Here is a 22,492-nt window from a genome sequence, read left to right on the forward strand (position 1 = left end):
CATTGCTCCTATCGGATTTTATTAAACAAGTACAAGAAACAAATCTTTACAGGGTAAAACCGTTGTCCCACAGCACCCCCCCCCCTTTTTCAAAACAAGAACTCTGAATCTAATCTCTCTTGTTTAGCTTTCTTCCTGACCATTATCCATAACAACTTGTAACCAAAATTCTAAACAAAGGCAAACACCCATAATTCAATTTTTGGGAATGTGGACAAAGTTTTCCAGGATATTTCCTGCTGATTGAAGGTGTTGATAATCTTATGGAGACCTAGAAAAAATTTTTTAATTATGATCAAGTCCTGAATGGAATATTCTGTGAGGCTTGATCATTTCAGCCAGCAGTCTTGAAACTGTTGTAGATGTAGAACTCAGACATCTGGACCATCCGCTCCTAGCGAAGATTTCTCAGGGGGTCTTCCTTGATTAAACCTTATTTTTCTTTTCTTTTTTTTTTTTATTGAGAAAAAAAAATTTCCACCTCCTCCCAGTCTCCCACTCCTCCCCCCTCCCCCATTCCTCTCCCCCTCTCCTCACTCCTCTCCCCCTCCCCCCACTCCTCTCCCCCTCCCTCTCAAGTCTGAAGAGCAGTCAGGGTTCCCTGCCCTGTGGAAAGTCCAAAGTGCTCCCCCTCCATCCTGGACTAGGAAGGTGAACATCCAAACTGGCTAGGCTCCCAAACAGCCAGAACATGAAGTAGGATCAAAACCCAATGCCATTGTCCTTGGCTTCTCAGTAGCCCTCATTGTCCGCCATATTAAGAGAGTCCGGTTTTATCCTATGCTTTTTCAGTCACAGTCCAGCTGGCCTTGGTGAGCTCCCAATAGATCAGCCCCACTGTCTCAGTGGGTGGGTGCACCCCTCGTGGTCCTGATTTCCTTGCTCATGTTCTCCCTCCTTCTGCTCCTCATTGGGACATTGGGAGCTCAGTCCGGTGCTCCAGTGTGGGTCTCTGTCTCTATCTCCATCCATCACCAGATGAAGGTTCTATGGTGATATGCAAGGGTCATTTTAGGTTCCCCAGGAACTAACTGGGGACATCGCCCTGGTCACCTGGGAGCCCCTCTAGGTCCAAGTCTCTTGCCAACCCTAAGATGGCTCCCTTAATTAAGATATGTGCTTCCCTGCTCTCCTATCCAACTTTTCCTTAATCCCAATCATCCCGTTTCCCCAAGTTCCCCCCATCCTCCCCTTCTCACTTTCTCTCCCCATCTCCCTTTACCCCCCTCCCACTCCACCCCCAAGATCCCAATTTTTTGCCCGGCAATCTTGTCTACTTCCCATAACCAGGAGGATAGCTATATGTTTTTCTTTGGGTTCACCTTCTTATTTAGCTTCTTTAGGATATCATATTATAGACTCACTGACCTTTATTTGTGGCTAGAACCCAATTATGAGTGAGTACATCTCATGTTCATCTTTTTGGGTCTGGCTTACCTCACTCAGGATAGTGTTTTCTATTTCCATCCATTCGCATGCAAAATTCGAGAAGTCGTTGTTTTTTACCGCTGAGTAGTACTCTAATGTGTATATATTCCACACTTTCTTCATCCATTCTTCCATTGAAGGACATCTAGGTTGTTTCCAGGTTGTGGCTATTACAAATAATGCTGCTATGAACATAGTTGAACAAATGCCCTTGTCATATGATCGGGCATCTCTTGGGTATATTCCCAAGAGTGGCATTGCTGGGTCCAGGGGTAGGTTGATCCCGAATTTCCTGAGAAACCACCACACTGATTTCCAAAGTGGTTGCACAAGTTTGCATTCCTACCAGCAATGGATGAGTGTTCCCCTTCCTCCACAACCTCTCCAGCAAAGGCTATCATTGGTGTTTTTGATTTTAGCCATTCTGACAGGTGTAAGATGATATCTCAAAGTTGTTTTGATTTGCATTTCTCTGATCGCTAAGGAGGTTGAGCATGACCTTAAATTCACTGCTTAGAATAAAGACAGTACAGATTAGTCAGAGTCAACAAACCCTGCAACTGCCACACAGCGCCAGCCCATGGACTTTAAAAGGCATTCTTAATCTTTTTCTTGTTCTGAATAATGTTGTCAGGCCTCAGGGTTGCTTTCTCTTCCTGAAACTGACATTTTTTTCATCTAATTCTTTTTTGCTGTACTTAGCTTTCATTTGATCATTGCACGGTTGGAGCTCAGCTTCAGAATCTTTCAACTTTCCTCTTTGTCTAATAAACAACAGTCTTCATCTTAACTACATGCTCTCGTTTCCATTTGTGCCAGACACCTTAGGAAGTGGTCTTTTCTTGTTACTAATTGCAAAATAAGTAAGAACTGCCAATTTCCCACTTCAGTCATTCTCATGATGTGTATCATTTGTGACATTATTCTGTCTATGTGCGTCATCTTAACAGTATATTTCTTGTTACGATAAAATCCATGTTCACCATTTTCAGCGCAGAGACCACCCAAGGATACTGTTTTCTGGGATCCTTTTACCATTGACTTCAATGATAGGATTACTTCTCAACTACTGTAAGAGCCAAAGAGTCTTGTTATCTTTTTAACATCTTCTCATCATAGGTTCCAAAAATGCTTTTTAACTTACATATGTTACTAGAAAAATTTTTGAAACATATTTGTTATAATAATGAGCATTATTATCAAGATAATAGCCATTCTCTTATGTAAAGATAATTAAACCATTCGCATACTGGTTATACTATAAGCATAATTAATGCATTCACAAATATTTTGTTAATATTTTTGCTTTATTTTATGACTATGTTTTGTCTTTCTCATCACTGTCTTCTTGACTCGGAATTTTTATCTTTATTTCATTTTCATTTGTGTGGGCTTCTACTGAGAACTCTACTATGTCATAAACTGTCAACATCTAACTAGCCAAATGAATCCTACCAGACGGTTGTAAATCTACTACTGATGGCCTTTCTTTATTTTTTTTTTTAGCATCATCCTCTGCTTTTTACCGTTCTTTTTGCAAACAGTTACTGACTTCTTCCCTTGTGTGCTTTACCACATTCCAGCTTACCTCAGCATGTAATCTTTTTGGTTCCATTCTTAGCTCTCTAGGACCAGTGTCTTCTTTTATCTTTCACTTCTGCAGGGATTTCAGGTAAGATTATTCAACTTTTTGGCTATTATCTTGATTGACTTTAGCAGCAAAGTCTACAGACAAATCACTGTCACTTTCAACAACTAGAGAACCAGAGTGCTATTTTTTTGTCTCTTCAATGACAAAATCATGAAGGGCAAGAAGCAAGTCACAAACAGACCATTTGTGGTTCAGAGGAACTTCAACGGGCACTGAAGAATATATTTTTATTCTGATGTAGTCTGATTATTTAACTATAATAATCACTGACTTTTCCAACTTCAGTTGTAATTTTTTTTAATGGTCTGGAACTGAATCTTTATCCAAAGTAACTTTATTCTTCTCATAGAAAAAGGAAAATGAAACAGGATTATATATTCGTCTTCTTTGATATAGCCCAGTTTCCTCAATCTGCAAGATTCCATGTGCTTTGCTAGCAATGATTTATGTATGTGATGATTGTAGTCATAAGGATATGTTGCTATTTCATCCTTGGCCTCCACTTCATCTTTGGGGTCCAGCTGATCCAGGCTTCACTTCAAGCACACAATCAAATCCTCTAGCATCTGTCAGCACACTCCATGAACTTGCTCTGCAAATATTTTAACTTTGTTTCTGAATTTATTTCATTATCCAGTTTTAAGTGGTTTATGTTTATGCTGTGTAAACATGCTGGCTTTGACAATAAGTGAAGTGACACTGTTTGATTAAATATTCATAATCTCAGTATCTCCTGGTTTAAAGTTCATGTCCTAAAGGAGCAATAGACTAAAGCAACACTACATTTTGCTCCCTCGTAAGTCTGCTTTAGGCAGTCTCAGAGGTACTATCCATGTGGTCTGAATCATATTGACAGCAGTTACTATCCACTGTATCCCTAAAGGATTAAGGTGTCAACCACTAGAAGCAATAGAAAAGTACTTTATTTTATATAAATCTTGGATGTTCTACCTAGAGAGGTTTTTTTAATTCTGCAGATATGACTTAGATGCTTCAGAGAATGATGACTTGAATAATAATCAACTCCAGACTCACTTCACTACCCTAAAGTATGAATAAAAACCTCTCCTCACTGATTTTCCTACATACTTTTTCTTAGTGCCTGGCATCCACATGTGCTTCAAAGTTCTTTTGTGGTACTAAAACATTGCTGTTGTTGATGTATCTCTCCTCTACAGTAGCATATTTTGGCACTAATTGGACTCCCTCCTCCCTCTGCAACTAGTCCTAAGGCATGTTGGTATAGAGATTTTAAACTAAATATGGTTCAAGTGAATGTTTAATGACTAGTGAAACCCTATTGGTACCTTGAACTCAGAAGTGGGACCTGAAATTGTTATAAATAATCAGATGAGGTATGCATAGGATATATAACATACCCAGTAAGGTTCCTGACATGAGAAAGATTCAAAATCATGGGGAGACAAGATGGTTTTCGCTTTTGTAAGATTAGAACTGGCAAAGAACAACATCAAACTAAATGGAGAGAAACTCACAGTGATCCCACACAGGAACAAGACAAGGTTGTCCACTCGCTCTATACGTATTCAGTATAGTTCTTGAGGTCCTAGCTAGAGCAATACAACAACAAAAAGAGATCAAGGGGATACAAATTGAAAAAGAAGAAGTCAAACTCTCACAATTTGGATGATATGATAGTTTATATAAGCTACCCCAAAAATTCTACCAAGGATCTTCTAGAACTCATAAACATTTTCAGTAATGTAGCAGGATACAAGATTAACTCAAAAAAATCAGTAGCTCTCCTTTACACAGATGATAAATGGGCTGAGAGAGAAATCAAACATCACCCTTCACAATAGCCACAAATAGCATAAAGTATCTCAGAGTAACTCTAGCCAAACAAGTGGAAGGACTTGTAAGACAAGAACTTTAAATCTTTGAAGAAAGAAATTGAAGAAGACACAAGAAAATTTAAAGATCTCCCATGCTCTTGGGTAGGTAGAATCAACATTAGTAAAAATGGCAATCTTACCAAGCAATCTACAGATTCAATGCAATGCCCATCAAAATCCCAGCAAAATTCTTTACAGACCTCAAAAAACGGTACTCAACTTCATATGGAAAAGCAAAAGACCCAGGATGGCCAAAACAATCCTGTACAATAAAAGAACTTTTGGAGGCATCACAATACTTGACTTCAAACTCTACTCCAGAGCTACAGTACTGAAAACAGCCTGGTATTGGCATAGAACAGGCAAAGAAAAACACAATAAGATGAAAACCACAAAGATCTATGAACTTGCTACCCACAAGAAGGACAATGATAATTAGGACAAAGCTAGTTAGGAACCCAAAGTGCTTCTTCACATCACATATCACACTTGGAGACATTGTGGAGAATACCCACTCAGGCAGTGAAGGCAGCCCTTGTTTGCACAAGTCAAACCTTTTAAGGAATATTTTAAAAAGGAAATTCAATGTGGACCAGACTTTGACCCTAGGTTTTATAAGGAAGTCTTAAAATTTTATAAATATGTCTACATGAATGATGACGCCCTGACATAATAGAATTAAATTTTGCAGATCCATATATTGGGCATCTGAGGTATGTGGCAACTATAGAAAATTTTGGTTTATATCATCAAGAAAGGTGGAATTCACTGACATTAGGGCACAGACTGGTGAATTGTGGATCAAGAATGAAAAGATCATGGGCTAGAGAGATGGCTTGGGGGAGGAAATGCTTGCTATGCAAGCCTGAAAACCTTAGTTCATTCAAATCCACAGAACTCACATAAAAACCAATCTCAGATGCTGCTATTGGAAGATGGGAGGCAAAGGTCTTTGTATCGGTAGAGCGTGCAGGTCAGCTAGTCTATCATATGCTTCAGTGAGCAGAGAGACCTTTCCCAAAGTAGAAGGTGAGAGCCAAAACTTGACGTTGTCCTCATACTTCATACATGTGCTGTGGTATAAACACATGTATATTTTACCCTAGACAGTATAATATATAGTTCACTTTTGTTTGAGATTTACTAAAATGGGACAAAAATGTAAAATCTAAACATATTAATGTTTATTTTAAAGACTGTTAATAGAAACTAGTTTGAAATAATTTACAAAATTTATTGAAGATTATTAAGAGTAGTTGATTAAAGTAATTCAATGATAGTATTTTTAATTATGGGAAATGCAAAAGGAGCTTAATATGCTTGTTGCACCTGATCCCTAATGGCATAGATTAGTGTATAGCTTAATGTAGAAGGCAGTACTTCAAATGTCCTAGCTGTCCTGCATTGTCTGTATTTTGAACTCTTCTACCTGTTAGCACTCAAATTAACAACAAATTCTTCTCTAGAGTATGAATTTCTAGGGAGTTGCAGTTAACTCACTTTAGCCTTTTATGATTGGTTAACAGTGTGAGAGAGAAGGTTAAAAAGTAATCTGAGCTGCTGAGCTTTTAATCCCAGCATTCAGGAGGCAGAGGCTGGTGGATCTCTGTAAGTTTGAGGCTAACCTGGTCTACAAGAGCTAGTTCCAGGACAGGCTCCAAAGCTACAGAGAAACCTTGTCTCGAAAAACCAAATAAATAAATAAATAAAAGGGTAATCAGAACCTGATGATTGATTTTGATCTTAGTCATTGAGAATATTATTTGGGACCTTGACTACCATGAAACAAAAAGAGATAGTAAAGTAAGGATAGGGTGAATTACTGAGGAGCAAGAATCTTGGATTGACATTAAAAGCAAATCCAATTTATCCCACTGAGCCATCTCACCTGCCCTGCGAATCAAATTTAGAGTGGCGTTACTAGAAAACCTACTCAAATTGTGGTTAGCAGACCAAAAGCACTGATAACCCTTCAGTGTTAGTTATAGATGCAGACCTTAGGTCCAGCCTTGTGACATAAACATATAGCCCCAGAAGTTGAATTAAATTGGGAGGCTCTTTGTGAGCCCTGGGACCAGCCTAGGTTGACACAACTAGACCCAACTCAAAGAGCCAAATAAGTTCTTAAAAATACAACTGTATTAGCTTATAGAAATTTTTAAAATAATTTTTATTTTTTTGAGAATTTTTTGTGCAGTGTATTTTGGTCACCTCTTGACATCTCTCAGATCCAATCTCTTTCTTCAGTCCACCCAGCTGCCCACCTTTAAAGTAGCCAACAAGTACTATTTTACTGCCCATAAGCTCTTCTATGTGTGGACTTTGCTAAAGGGAGTTTACCCTGCCAGGGAGTTCACTCTTAAAACTAACTAGCCATCTCCTAGGCAGCTATCAGTTGCTAGTAGCTCCTCTGCTAGAGGTGGGACTTCATATCCATCTCATCTGTCCACACTGGAATTTTGTCTGTCCTGAGCCTGTGGAGTCTTGTTCATGCTATCTTAACTTTTGTCATTTCTTGGAGCCAATTGCCCTTCTGTATTCATAAAGCAGTTACAGTTATCAGCTACCTCTGGCTCTTACATACTCTCTTCCACAAGGATCCTTGAGCCTTGGGATGAAGAGATGTGTTATAGATGTCTTGTTTAGGATTGAGAATTCTTCAGTCTTTTTCCTCTATGCATCAGTCGTTTGCAGATCTGTGTTGATCGCCATATACTGCACAAAATGGCTTCTCAGATGAAGGTTGAGAGATGCAATAATCTACGAGTACATTTGACAAGTCAGAGTTTAAGTACTGAAAAGACAAAGAGCACAGATTTTTGTTATTGTTATTATTACTATAATTGTGTAGATGCCATGAATTTCTAGGGAGTTGCAGTTAACTCACTTTAGTCTTTGATGATTGGTTAACAATGTGAGAGAGACGGTTAAAAAGTAATCTCAGCCGCTGGGCGGTAGTGGCGCACGTCTTTAATACCAGCACTCCGGGTACATTGTTTGTTTTCAACCTGGTTCCTCTTCCATTTGTTTTAGTATCCATAGCCTTCTCTCTGTTTCTCTTAGCTGTGAAAGCAGAGAATCTTTATAACATTCAGCCTTAATGATGTCAAAAAGGAGAACCTCTAAGGCATTAAAGCACTGTTCTTTTCTTCTGCTTGACAGAGACCTAAGAATTTTACTTGTGGTAGACTCTAAGCAATTTGATGCTGAGTTTCTTTTAGTAGAGGAATTATGGGAGACAGGTTCTGTTCTCATGCTAAGGCTGGAAAAGAGCAGAGCTGTAACTGTGGTGCCAGGAGCCTTGGGACCCAGTGTGTCTGTGCTTACATCTGTGAAGGGATGTTCTACTTTAGGAACGTCTCTACATTTTTTTGTTGCTGTGATTTGAGCATCTGAGGCTGATTAATTTTTATTATAAAGAACAGAGGGGAAAAAAAAAAGAACAGAGGGGGCTGGAGAGATGGCTCAGAGGTTAAGAGCACTGCCTGCTCTTCCAAAGGTCCTGAGTTCAATTCCCAGCAACCACATGGTGGCTCACAACCATCTGTAATGAGGTCTGGTGCCCTCTTCTGGCCTGCAAGCATACACACAGACAGAATATTATATACATAATAAATAAATAAATATTTTAAAAAAAAAGAACAGAAATTGGAGTTGGAGAGATAGCTCAGCTGTTTAAAACTGGCTACTCTTCCAGAGAATGCAAGTTTAATTCTCAGCGCCCACATAGCAGCTCATAATCCTATAACTCCAGTACCAGGGGATCAGACATACTCATCTGGCTTCTGCAGACATAGGCAAACATGTGATGCACAGGCATGCGTGTAGGCAAAATATCCATACACATAAAAAATAAAGGTGAAAACCCTTGTAAATGAATAGAAGTTAGGCTGTTGAGATAGCTTAGTGGGTAAAAATACTCGCTTCCAAATGCTTTCCTGAGTTTGATCCCTAGGACCCACATGGTGAAGCAAGAGAATCAACCCCCAGATCTTGTCCTCTGACCGCATGCATGTATGCATGCATCCTCATCAAAAAGTACATGTAATTTATAAAATGTTTACTTGGCTTACAGTTCTCAAGAGGAGAAATCTGAGGTTGGTGCCAACATCTGGTGTCGATACCTGATGTCCGTAGTATAACAGGGTGCCAAGGATGCACTAGCTACAGAGTCTTTTCCTCTTACATATTCACCTAGGGAGCCTGTTGGCATCCTCTAGCTCAAGATAGGAATTTAGGGGTTACATTTCATTTGTTTATTTGGTTTTTTTGAGACATGTTTTCTCTGTTCAGTCCTGGCTGTCCTGGAACTTCACTCTGTAGAAACCAGGTGGGCCTTAAACTCAGAGATCTACCTGCCTCTGCCTCCCCAGTGCTGGATTAAAGGCGTGTAATACCAAGCCTGGCTGGAATTAGATTTCTAATACATGAATTTCTGGGGACACATTGAAACCATAGCCAGACTATAGCCAACTTTGAATTAGTTTATTTCCCGAATGTACTCAGTTGTTCGGGAAATTGGGAGGAAAACTACAGAAAGTTATCAGTCTTTTTAAAGTGTGTAAGCCGGGCAGTGGTGGCGCACTCCTTTCGTCCCAGCACTTGGGAGGCAGAGAGAGGTGGATCTGTGTGTCTGTGTGAGTTCAAAGCCAGCCTGGTCTACAAGAGCTAGTTCCAGGACATACTCTAAAGCTATAGAGAAACCCTGTCTCAAAAAACCAAACTAATAAATAAATAAATAAATAAATGAGAGAGAGAGAGAGAGAGAGAGAGAGAGAGAGAGAGAGAAACTATGAATGAAGTGGCTGAGAGGTCAGAAGAGGCATCTGATCCCTTGGAACTGGAATTACAAATGGTTGTGAGCTTCTTTGTGGGAACTGGGAACTGAATCCAGGACCTCTCCATGAAAAGTCAATGCTTTTAATCACTTTACCAGCCCCTGGAAAAGATTTTTAAAGGGAAACAATATTTTAAATTTGAATTGACTTAAGCTTTATTGGAAGCTTTGTATAGATAATAAAACACATCTACTGGGAGAAGTTTTGTATATGAAGAAACTTCTAGGAGAAACCATTTGAGATAGTTCAGAACATTGCTAGAGTAGGAATAACTTCGGTCTGCTGGGCACCACTGTTCAATGTCTTTTCAATACTTAAGTGGCTCTTAACAGATTATGAAGACTATCCTCTAATAAAAAGGTCCAGGTGCCTGTGTGGCTTCAGATATAAATTTGAGAGGCTTAATTGATCTTTTGTTCATTAAAATTAATCTTTGCTCATCAGTTCTTTTGATACTTTATGTGGTAGCTTCTGCTATGTGTTTACTTCTCAGTTTTCCTCTTTTTTAACTTTTATTGATTCCTTGTGGATTTCACATCATTCATTTTGATCCCACTTTTATCTCCCTGTTTCTCAAATGTGCCCTCTGCCCTTGTAACCCACCCCCCCCCAAAAAAAACAAAACCAAATTCAAAAGAAAAACCAAAAGCCTACCAAAACAAAAACACAATAAAGACAATAGAGAAGAATCTTTTCATGGAAGCTTTAGTGTGGCCTCATGAGTCACACAGTTTACCCTTTAATCCATACATCTTTACTTGTAAATGTTCACTGTTATGAGTCATTGGTCTGGTTCCAGGCCTCTGGTTATTAGGCTCTCACTAGGGCTCCTCTTAGTTATCCTTTTGTTGTCCTGTGTCATGGAAATCCGCTGTTTTGGATTTGTAAGTTCATCCCCTACACATGCTCCAGCAGTTTGTAGATGAGGTGGATGTTGGGGTGGGCTAACTCATAGCCCTGGTTCTGGGCCTGGGTGGTAGCTGGGTTGGGCAGGTTGCCAGCTTTCCCTCATGGTCACTGCCCAGATAAACTCTGCAGCACTGCCTTTGCTAGCTCACCCAGTGCAGCCTACAGCAAAGAACTGGGCGAGTTCTCCTGTCCTTGGTCCCTCAGATCCTGTCCCACTCACTCTTATCTCCAGGACCAGCTCTATTGTTTTGCCCAGGCACGGTGCAGGGCCCTCCCTCCTGATTGTTGTAGGTGGCATACAGGGAGGGAGGTGGTGGAGTCAGTTCTTCTGCTCTCATGTCCTCAGGGCTGGTTCACCTGCGTCCCTGAACAGGTCAGCTCTAGTGTGCTACCTAGACAGGAAACAGAGGCTCCTTTCTCATGCACTACAGTCAATGAGAGTCAGGACTAACTCACCTGCTCTTGTGATCCCAAGTGACAGAGGATGGCGTCTTTCCCTCACCCGTGCCACCACATGGCAGACAAGGGGAATGGGGTTCAACTCCCCTGCTCTCATACCCTCAGGGATGGCTCACCTGTGTCAACTCTAGTGTGCTTCCCAGATGAGGTAGACACCTATAGTCAGGAATAGGGGGCGTGAGCTCTCTTCTGATATAGGTAGGGCCAGCTGACTTTTTACAATATCCAGCAAGGGGCAGGACCAGTGAAGGGAAGGGCTGACTCAGCACAGCCTGGTTCCAGTGTTCCCTGTGCTAATACTGGCCATGGACATCACATCAGACCAGACATGGCCCTTGGCAGTAGCTTGGATCCAGATGCCATCATGACCCTGGTGGCAGCACAGGCCCCTCAGATCAGAACCCCAAGGCCCGCAGCAGCATGGCCTCCAGGGCATCAACATGGTCCCAGGTTCTTAGCTTTCTTATTAGTATGAGATGAAGAGTTGTAGTGGAATAGGTACATTTCCAGAGACAAGATTAGGGAGCAGCTAGGAAAGAGCTTTCTAAGTAAAATGTTAGTAGAGTGACCATGTCTCTCAGTTTATCTCACACAAATCATTTTGAAAGTCATAGTCATAGTAGTATTAATATCTCCATTTCCCTTTTAAGTGCCCTGATGTGGGTAATCAGCTATATGATCCTTGTAGGGATCAAATGCTTTGTGCTAGACACTGTACTAGATAATTTCTTTGGTTTGCACAAAACATCTGAAAGGATAGCTGCTCTTACCACTTTACAGAACAGTATTCTGAAAGAGTTTTGATAAGGTCACATGGTGGTAGACCTAATGACCAGGCAAGATCTGTCAGTCTGCCAGAGTTGCTTGATTTCTGGTTATGACCTCCATTTTTTCTTTTCAAAATGGAATTTTTCTGTGTAATCCTAACTGTCCTAGAACTTGGTCTGTAGACCAGGTTGGCCTTAAACTCAGGGATCCACCTGCCTCTGCTTCTCTAGTGCTGGGATTAGGCTTATGCATTACCACCCATGGTTTAGCCTTCATTTTTTTTAATCTAGTAAAAAATTTCTGTAGTGGTAGTATCATAGTTAGGGTTCCTATTGCTGTGAAGAGATATCATGACCACAGCAACTCTTATGGGAAATATTTAATTGGAGTGTTTTACAGTTCAGAGGTTTATTTAGTCCATTATCATCATGGCAGGATATGGCAGCATGTAGGCAGACATGGTGCTGGAGGAGTTGAGAGTCCTATATCTTAATCTGCAGGAAACAGGAAGTGAACTTAACCTCACACTGAGTGTAACTTGAGCAAAGGAGACCTCCAAACCCACCCCTACAGTGACACACTTCTTCTAACAAGTCCACATCTACTCCAACAAAGCCATTCCTCTAATAGGGCCTCTCACTGTGAACTTATGGGGGCCAATTTACATGCAAACTACCACAGGCAGTAAAACTTATGTGGAAGAAACCATGAGTTAATGAGTGTTTTAATAAAAGTGAGACTTCTAGGGATGGGGTTAAAAGTTTGCCACGTGTAGCTCTCCATACTCTGGGTTCATATAACCCTTAGGACCTTTGGTGGTTTTGCAGGACCTGTTGCTCATGGCTGAGGTCTTTTTGGGTGGGGAATAAGTAGTTCTATTGATCAGTATTGCCCAGATTTTCATTCCATAGATTTCAGGTGGGTCCTGAAATTTAGTATTTAAACAGGTTCCTAATATTTCTGATAGTACAGATTTGCTGAAATTACTGACCCACCGTACTGAGTAGCAAGAGCATAGCTGCTGAATACATATCCTTGCCTGAGATGCAAAGTATCTATCTATACATAGATTCTCTAATTTTAGACATGGAAAGAAAATGGCTGCTTCTGGACAGTAGATGCCTTTCAGTTAGGGTAGAGAGGGATAGAGACAAGAATAGGTATTTTAATGTGAATTGTTCTTAAAGGTTGATTATATTTTATTTAGGGTTTTTGTTTGTTTTTGAGAAAGGGTAGCCCTGTCTGTCCTGGAACTCACTAGGTAGACCAGGCCAGTCTCAAACACATCCACTCACCTCTGCCTCCTGAGTGTGGGATTAAAGGATTGCATCATCATGCCTGGCTTATTTTGTGTTTTGAAGTTTTCTTTATATATGTATGTACATATTCAAGACAAACTCCTTCCTACACCTCCAAGACATGCCCCAACACATCCCCTTCATACTTTCTTTTTTTTTGCTTTTTTCCCTTCCTGTAAACCAGAATCTAATTAGTGCTGCCTGTTGAAATAGTAACTGGTCTTGTTGGCTTGATCTTGTATGATTAGCCTTAATTATAGTGAGTTCATTAGTCAGTTGTCATGTCCAGCAAAACATTTCACAGTACTCCTCTCCATTTTCTGACTTATATTCTTTCTTTGGTGTTCCTGAGCCTTGAGGAGGAGATATTGATGTAGATATTCCATTGAGGGCCTAGCATTTGGACCCTTGCATTAACTGCTGCACACTACTAAAGTTTCTCTGGTTAAGGTTGAGAGTAGCTCTATGAACATAACATTTAGAAAGCAGTTTGACAGCATGTCCATTGAGCAACGTTAGTGGATTTCCTCCTAGAGCCCATGACTTCTCGAACCATGAGCTTCAGAACAGGTTTAGAGTACCAGGCATGAATTCCCGCCTATGGCACAGACATTAGATCCAATCAGAAAGTGATTGGTTACCCCATGTGGTGATTTGAATAGTAATGGCCCCCATAGGCTTTAAATTTATGATCATTAAGAAGTGGTGCTACTTGAGAGGGATTAGGAGGTGTAACTTTGATGGAGGAAGTGTGTCATTGGGGGTCAGCTTTGGAGTTTCAAAAGCTCAAGCCAAGCCCAATGTCTCTTCTGCTGCCTTCAGATGCAGATATAGAGCTCTCAGCTACCATGTCTGACTGCATGCCACTATGCTCTCCCCCATGATAATAATGGACTAAATCTCTGTAACATAAGCAAGTTCCCAATTAAATGCTTTATGAGAGCTGCCACAGTCATGGTGTCTCTTTACAACAGTAGAACAGTGGCTAAGACAAGTGTATTATCTTACAAAATACTAGGTTTCTGTAAGAGTTTATCATACATTCTTAGTTTTGGTTACCCCTTCCAATATCTATGTAACCTCTGTGCTCCTATTTTACCAATGGGTATGTCTTGCTTGGCAGGTTAGTATTACAACATTCAGGGTTCACCACTGGGTAAGACCATGGATGAATTTTCTCCCCTAGTGGCTTGGATAGCAACATTAAGTACTTTGAGGACTAGCCAGTGAGAAGTTTTTAGGTCAGTTCCAGCTTGACTTCTGTACTGCTACAACCAAAGTGTGTTGTATCTCCAGCAAGAAAGAGTACTATTAGCTAGATAAGGTGGCTAACCAAGAGCAGTGGTTAAACAAACAAACAAACAAAAACCTGTGTTGTTTGTTTTGGGAGCCTATTTAACCAATAACTGGTAAGAAAGTGTTGAAACTAGCACTAAAATTTTCATTTAATAACTCATGTCTTCTAGTAGATGCATAGTCTACCCATGTGTTCCAACTCCTTATTTTTATATTACATTTTAAATTTAGTTTACAAAGCAGTGTGTTCCCAAGAGTGGAGAGATGGCTCATAGCACACTGTCTACTCTTCCAAATGATTTGTGTTTGAGTCCCAGCACCCACATATGGAAAAACAAACCATAACTCCAGTTCCAGAGGCTCTCATGCTCTCTTCTGGCCTCTTGTGGTACCAAGCATCCAAATGGGCATACAAATTACCCATACACATAAAATAAAATCTTAAAGAAATGTGATGATTTTAATAAGAATGACCTTCATAGGCCCATAAATTTGAATATTTTGTCACCAGAGAGTAGAACAGTTTGAAAGGATTAGAAAGATTAGGAGGAGCTGGAGAGATGACACAGTGGTTAAGAGCACTGTCTGCTCTTCCAGAGGTCCTGAGTTAATTCCCAGCAACTACATGGTGGCTCACAACCATCTATAATATGATCTGGTGCCTTCTTTTGGCATATAAGTATACATACAGAACACTCATAAATCAGTATAAATTAAAATTTAAAAAAAAAAGATAAAGAGGTGTGGCCTTGTTTGCTTCAAAGCCCAAGCCAGGCCCAGTGTCTCTTTTTATTCCTGTGGATCAGGATTATTAGATGCTATCCTTAGCTATTTCTACAGCATACTCCTGCCTGATGCCGTGCTTTCTGCCATGATAATAATGGACTAACTAAACCTGTAAGCAAGCCCTCAATTAAATGCTTTCTTTTATAAGAGTTGCCTTGGTCATGATGTGTTGTAAGGAGGTCGCTTGTTTATTTCCCGACTGCTCACACAGAAACCATATTATTTGCAATACTTTTTGGTCAATAGCTTAAGTGTATTTCTGGCTAACTCACATCCTAAACTAATCCATCTCTATTAATCTGTGTATTGCCACATGGCTGGGGCTTACCGGGTAAAGTTCTGTCTGGCATCTGTCTGGAGGTGGGGGATGGCTACGTGGCTTCTCTTTGACTCCACCTCCTTTCTCTCAGCATTCAGCCTAGTTTTCCCCGCCTAAGTTCCACCTTGCTGTAGGCTAAGCCAGTTTCTTTATTCATAAACCAATAAAAGCAACACACAGAAGGACCTCTTTTCTTTTTAAACAAAAAGGAAGGCTTTAACTTTAACATAATAAAATTACACATAACAAAACAGGTATCAAGTAAGAATTATAGTTACAACATTTACATCTACTTTTTTGTCATAATTGAGGAAAACTATAACTATTCTTCAACTCTATCAAAGACTCCAGAAGGGTATAATGTTACCTAAGTAAACAGGAAGTGCACTGTAAACAACTTCCAAAACTCTAGAATTGACAGAGACTTACTTCTTGCTGCCTAGACAGTCACCCAAAATTCTTCTGTACCATTGGGGCATCTATCTTCTGTCTACAGGCCCATAGTATCCAGCAGACTTTTTTGTAAAGCAGAAAATTTCAAAGACATTTCAGCCCATATTGGCAGTTTGTCATTCACTTTTGTTCTGTGTCCTGTAGAATGTCTGGCAGTCTCTTTCATGAAGCAGGAACCCTGAAGGATGTCTCACCTTCTTTAGGCAACTTTAGCAGTCATTTTTCTGTGGGTCCTGCATGTCCAGTTCATCAAGCAGTCCAGGCATAAGGAGCCTCTTCAATGCCCATTATCTTATTGAAGTAGTTGGTGCTGCCAGGAGCAGATGTGTCTCGCTGTCATGAAAAGTCCTATGTTCTTAAACATTTTAAATACCATATTATGTAGTCTTTGAAAGGTTTGAAGATTATCTACCTGAAATCTCTATATATATATCTAGAAAACCTAACATGACTACAAGCCTGACTATTGTAAATAAGTATCTATTAACCTATATGTCTTAATTATATATTACATTTCTAAATGAGCTGGACAAACACAATACCTTAATCAAGATCAGAAATACATGTAACAAAATTGACCCTAAATTTGTATCAATAGAGCAAGATCCATACCAGTGAAAATCTCTATAGCATATCCCTCTTTAAATATAAACAAATATTTATAAACAATATTTGGGAATATGGGCATAGTTCTCTCCAAACTGCTTCCTGCTGTTTGTTGGGCAAAGTGATTTTTGGGGGTGTTTACAGCAACCTTTCAGTGGGGGGGGGGGTGTCTTAGTCCATCAAACACTGGCGAGCTTTTTCAAGGGTAGAATTTGGAATGGGAAATTCCAACATCCTAACCTTTGTGGGTATATATGGACAGCAGTAGAGCTTCCACCTAAACACATAAGTGTTCCCTTTTCCCACATCTTCGTCAGCACTTACTTGATTTCTTGGTGATAGTCATTCTGGCTGGAGTTAGACAGAATTTCAAAGTAGTTTTAATTTGTGTTTCCCTGGTGACTAATGATGTTGAACATTTTTATTTTATTTTATTTTTTCTTTTTTTTAATCTTTTTTTATTTATTTATTAAAGATTTCTGTCTCCTCCCCGCCACCGCCTCCCATTTCCCTCCCCCTCCCCCAATCAAGTCCCCCTCCCTCACAGCCCAAAGAGCAATCAGGGTTCCCTGCCCTGTGGGAAGTCCAAGGACCACCCACCTCCATCCAGGTCTAGTAAGGTGAGCATCCAAACTGCCTAGGCTCCCACAAAGCCAGTACATGCAGTAGGATCAAAAACCCATTGCCATTGTTCTTGAGTTCTCAGTAGTCCTCATTGTCCGCTATGTTCAGCGAGTCCGGTTTTATCCCATGCTTTTTCAGACCCAGGCCAGCTGGCCTTGGTGAGTTCCCGGTAGAACATCCTCATTGTCTCAGTGTGTGGGTGCACCCCTCGAGGTCCTGAGTTCCTTGCTCGTGCTCTCTCTCCTTCTGCTCCTGATTTGGACCTTGAGATTTCAGTCCAGTGCTCCAATGTGGGTCTCTGTCTCTGTCTCCTTTCATCGCCTGATGAAGGTTAATATTCAGGAGGATGCCTATATGTTTTTCTTTGGGTTCACCTTCTTATTTAGCTTCTCTAGGATGGCAAATTATAGGCTCAATGTCCTTTATTTATGGCTAGAAACCAAATATGAGTGAGTACATCCCATGTTCCTCTTTTTGGGTCTGGCTTACCTCACTCAGGATAGTGTTTTCTATTTCCATCCATTTGCATGCAAAATTTAAGAAGTCATTGTTTTTTACTGCTGAGTAGTACTCTAATATGTATATATTCCATATCTCCAAAATATCTAAAGAACTCAAGAAACTAGACCATAAAAGGCTAATCAACCCAATTATAAAATGGGGCACTGAGCTGAACAGAAGTCTCAACAGAAGTTCAAATGGCCAAAAGACACTTAAGGTCATGCTCACCTCCCTTAGCGATCAGGGAAATGCAAATCAAGACAACTTTAAGATACCATCTTATACCTGTCAGAATGGCTAAAATCAAAAACACCAAAGATAGCCTTTGCTGAAGAGGTTGTGGAGAAAGGGGTACACTCATCCATTGCTGGTGGGAATGCAAACTTGTGCAACCACTTTGGAAAGCAGTGTGGCGGTTTCTCAGGAAATTCGGGATCAACCTACCCCTGGACCCAGCAATACCACTCTTGGAAATATACCCAAGAGATGCCCTATCATACAACAAAAGTATATGCTCAACTATGTTCATAGCAGCATTGTTTGTAATAGCCAGAACCTGGAAACAACCTAGATGCCCTTCAATGGAAGAATGGATGAAGAAAGTATGTTGAACATTTTTAAAAAATACTTATTAGATGATGGGTGCAGTGTCATACGACTTTAATTCTATCACTTGGGGGTAGAGACAGGTTAACCTTTGTGAGTTTGAGTTCCAAGCCAGCCAGGGCTGTACAGTGAGACCCTGTCCCAAAAATCAAACAAAGATAATCCAAAGTATTATAAAACACAGAAATGTGTATTAACCATTTGTATTTCTTCTTTGGGATCTCTGTTCAGTTCTATGACCCATTTTTTTGATTGAGTTGTTTTCTTGGTGTTTCATTTCTTGAGTTCTTTATATGTTCTAAATACTTAATCTTCTTCTATCAGATACATAGCTGGCATTCTCTGGGCTGACTCTTCACTTAAATGAGAGTTTCCTTTGATAAACAAAAACTGGTGAGTTTCATGAAGTTTGAATTAATTGTTGATTACATGACTGTATTTCTTGAGCAATCACCGTTCTATCCTGAAAACCCTTAAAAGTGTATTCTATGCTTTTTCCTCTTGCAGCTTTTGATCTTAAGTTGAGGTTCTTGATCCATTTGTAGTTGCTGTTGTTCTTTTACATGTATAGATTCATTTTTCCAAGTGCCATTTTTGAAGATGGTATCTTTTCTCTAGTGTGTATTTTTGGCATCTTTATCAAAAATCAGGCGGCCTTGTATCTGTGTCCTGTATTATTTTTTGTTGATCAATATGTCCTTTGATTACTGTGGCTCTGTAGTATGATGAGATCAGGATGATGATAATCCTTTAGCAGCATTATTTTTTGCTCAGGCTTGTTTTTCCTCTCTAGGATCTCTTGTGATTCCACATGAACTTAAAGATTGCTCTATTTTTGTGAAGAATGGCACTAGATTTTTTTATTGGAATTGCTGTCCATCTATAGGTTTCTTTTAGTAAGTAAGCCATTTTCACAATATTGATTTTTTTTTCTAGTTCATGAGCATGGGATATGTTTCCATCTTCTGATTCTTCCTCAATTTCCTTCAGAGTTTTACAGTTTTTATTTATGTGAGGTAGGGAGAAGAGAGATGACTTTTATATTCTTGATAGGTTTCTAACAAGTTTTTGTTGTTGTTACTGTTATTGTTATTTCTTTGTTTTTCAAGGCAGGGTTTAATCTGTGTAGTCCTGGCTTTCCTGGAACTCCCTTTGTAGACCAGGCTGGCCTCAAACTCACAAAGATCCACCTGCTTCTGCTTCTGAGTGCTAGGATTAAAGGTGTGTGCCACCATGCTTGGCTAGCAAGTTATTTTTTAAAGATTATCATGAATTAGATTATTCCCCTTTGCCTTTCTATTTTCATTGGTATCTAGGAAGACTGATGATTTTGTGTGTTAATTTTGTATATTACCACTCTGCTGCAAGTATTTGTCAGTTCTAAGAGTTTTCTGGTGGAGTCTTTAGGATCTCATATGGAAGCTTAACATCTACAAGTGGTGCTGCTTTGACTTCTTCCTATTTTGTCCCCTTTATTTCCTTGTCTTCTGCTCTAGCTAAGACTGCTAGCACTGCACTGGATGAGAACAAAGCAGTTAAACATCCTTCTCTCGTTCCTGATTTCAGTGGACATGCGTGGGTTTTCCCCCATTTCACATAATGTTGGCTATAGGTTTGTCGTATTATGCTGAGCTATGTTCTTTCTACTTTTAGCTCGCTTGGTCTCTCTCTGTATCTGTCTGTCTGTCTCTGTTTTTTGAGGCAGGGTTGCTTTGTGTAGCCCTGACTGTCCTGGACCTCACTCTGTAGATCATGCTGGTCTCAAACTCAGGTCTGCCTGCCTCTGCCTTTCCTAGTGCTCTGAGTTTCTTTGGGACTGTTAACATGAAGGGATGTTGAATATTGTCAAATTCCTTTTCTTCATCCATTGGGGTGACTAGGTGATTATTATGTAATTTATAGTATTCACTGATTTAACCATATTAGAGTATCTTCAGAATAAACCCAATCTGATATTTTCTTGAAGTCAGTTTGTACCTTTATCATATATGTGTGTGTTCATTTATGTATGTGTATATCACATATAATAATGGCACACATGTGGAGATCAGAGGACAACTGTGTGAGTCAGTTCTCTCTTTCTACTTTGTAGGCCTTGGAAATTGAACCTGGGTCATCAGGTTTGGTGGCAGTTGCTTTTATCCATTGAGCCATCTCATTGACCCAGGTGTAGCTGGCTTAAAAGGAAAAAATTTTATTTTTGTAATTAAAACATGAGTTAATTTAAAAGTACAGCCTTAGCTCGAGGGAGGGTAGACATGGGGAACCAGAGGCTAGTGTTTGGAGTAGGGACAGCTCTAGTGTGTGTCAGTATGTACAGTGATGAGAATACAGCTTTGACACATAGACACAGGAAACAAGCAGAATATCTATAGCCAGACAGGAATAATGTGGATGGGTGACACAGCAGCACAGCTGTATAAAGAATCATCCAAAGGAAGGAGTCCCTCCCACAGGCCTTAGCCTAAGTACACTCAGAGTGTGCTGCAGAAGGCTGTCACCAGACATCCCCTGTGTTAACTAACCCCACTGTCCTAACTGCCTCAGAATCTGCCAGGACCAGTGCCAAGTTGGGATGTTTCCTACTACCTGCTTACTTTTCTGTGCAACACGGGAAAGAATAAGCAAATGGAGTGCTGCCAGCCAGCCTTACAGAGGGGGAATCAGCTTTGACCCTTCTGAGAAAGAAGACATTGGGAAAATACTGATATGGGAGGATGGATACATTGGGAAAGAGGAAATGACAGAAGCTCCAATAACTGAATTTTGTTGGGATAGCTGGTAGAGCTCAGGGGGTCATTGAGATGGGTTCTTCATCCTGGGCAGCACCTCTGAAGAAAGCACAGCAGTTAAGGATGTCAGTGATACGCATAGCTTGCCATCACCATGAGGGATCCTGAAAAGACCAGGTGATGTGAACTCTTGAGTGTTGACTACTGATTGAGCAGAACAATAGTTCTATAACAGTAGCCAGTCAGTGGTAGCACTTGCCTTTAATCCCAGCACTCTGGAGGCAAAGGCAGGCGGATCTATGTGAGTTCGAGGCCAGCCTGGTCTACAAGAGCTAGGTCCAGGACAGGAACCAAAAGCTACGGAGAAACCCTGTCTCGAAAATTAAAAATTAAAAAAAAAATGGTTCTGAGATTGTTTTTCTTACTGTGATTTGTCGGATACTACTTTGGGAGTGTTTCCTCTGTTTGTTCCTTTAGTTGCAAGGGAGAAAGGAAGAGCTGGGCCCTAATGTCCACTGTGGCTAATATCTATCCTGATGGTGTATAATAGATTATCCTGTTGGTAAAATAGATTATCCAGATCGCCCTCTGATAAGTGAGCTATGGGCCAGACCCTGTGAGCTGTACCTGGAACTGCCTGATAAACCACGACCCCCTCCCTCCCCAAGCTGTCCCCTTTTATCTGTGATAAGCTGCTCCAGACAATCCCAGAGCACCAGGTGTTGTTCCCCAGGGTCCAAATATACATTGTTTTTCTAATGTTTATCTCATTCCTCAGTTGTAAACACTGCTATGTCAGGGTGCTGCTCAGAGGCCACTTGGAGCACATAGATCCTATTTATTTACTTATTTATTTTTGTTAGCAGAATTCGGAAGTTTCACATTGGGCTGCAAAGCCAGGGTTTGAGCCAGCAGCTGGAGAGAGTCCAGGACTGGAGTGTTTGGGGATTTGGGGTGGAGAGCAGAGGGAGAGAGGGAGTGGCAGGAGGGCAGAACAGTACAAGCAAGCAATCCACATTGCTTTGCCTTTAGCTTTGCTATCAGCAGAGTAGACTTCAGTTGTGCTAGAGGACCACCTGGCCACCATTGCCGAGACTGGAGGGAGGGCGCTGCCTTACAACCCTGAATTAACCATATTGCACCGGACTATTCCAAGTAGCTCCCGTTCTCTCTTTCCCTTGGAGGCAAGTCTCCTCCCAGTCCCCTCCTGCTCCTCCCCCGTTCTGTGAGAGATGATGCGGTTCTCCATCGCTAGGCTCTGCCGACTGATGTCACTGGCAGCGGGAAGCATCAGCAGCCTGATCACATGCTACCTAGTCTGTAATGCAGATGGGATAAGGGTGGGGGGGGGGAAGGGGCTAT

The 22,492-nt window shown here is 40.6% G+C and overlaps 1 protein-coding gene and 1 pseudogene across 7 annotated transcripts in view; one reads left to right on the plus strand and one right to left on the minus strand.

The window, feature by feature from the left end:
• The window catches only part of Cpeb1 (cytoplasmic polyadenylation element binding protein 1), a 99,011-nt gene that overhangs the window by 49,792 nt on the left and 26,727 nt on the right, over positions 1–22,492 (plus strand). The window contains exon 1 of one of the 7 annotated variants that reach the window (XM_041654037.1): positions 22,343–22,446. The exons of 3 other annotated variants lie outside the window; for them this stretch is intronic. In XM_041654037.1, coding sequence (XP_041509971.1) covers positions 22,437–22,446 — 10 coding nt within the window. In that variant the 5' untranslated portion in view covers positions 22,343–22,436. Of the gene's footprint in view, positions 1–22,342; positions 22,451–22,492 lie in introns of those variants that run through there. 3 more of the 7 variants (XM_041654029.1, XM_041654021.1, XM_041654046.1) reach the window with 3 other exon arrangements.
• On the minus strand, positions 565–22,379 carry LOC121452222 (annotated as a pseudogene).

Source organism: Microtus oregoni, unplaced genomic scaffold, assembly GCF_018167655.1.
Source record: "Microtus oregoni isolate MIOR12 unplaced genomic scaffold, Mior012 000000F_ref0000247, whole genome shotgun sequence".
Classification (NCBI taxonomy): domain Eukaryota; kingdom Metazoa; phylum Chordata; class Mammalia; order Rodentia; family Cricetidae; genus Microtus; species Microtus oregoni.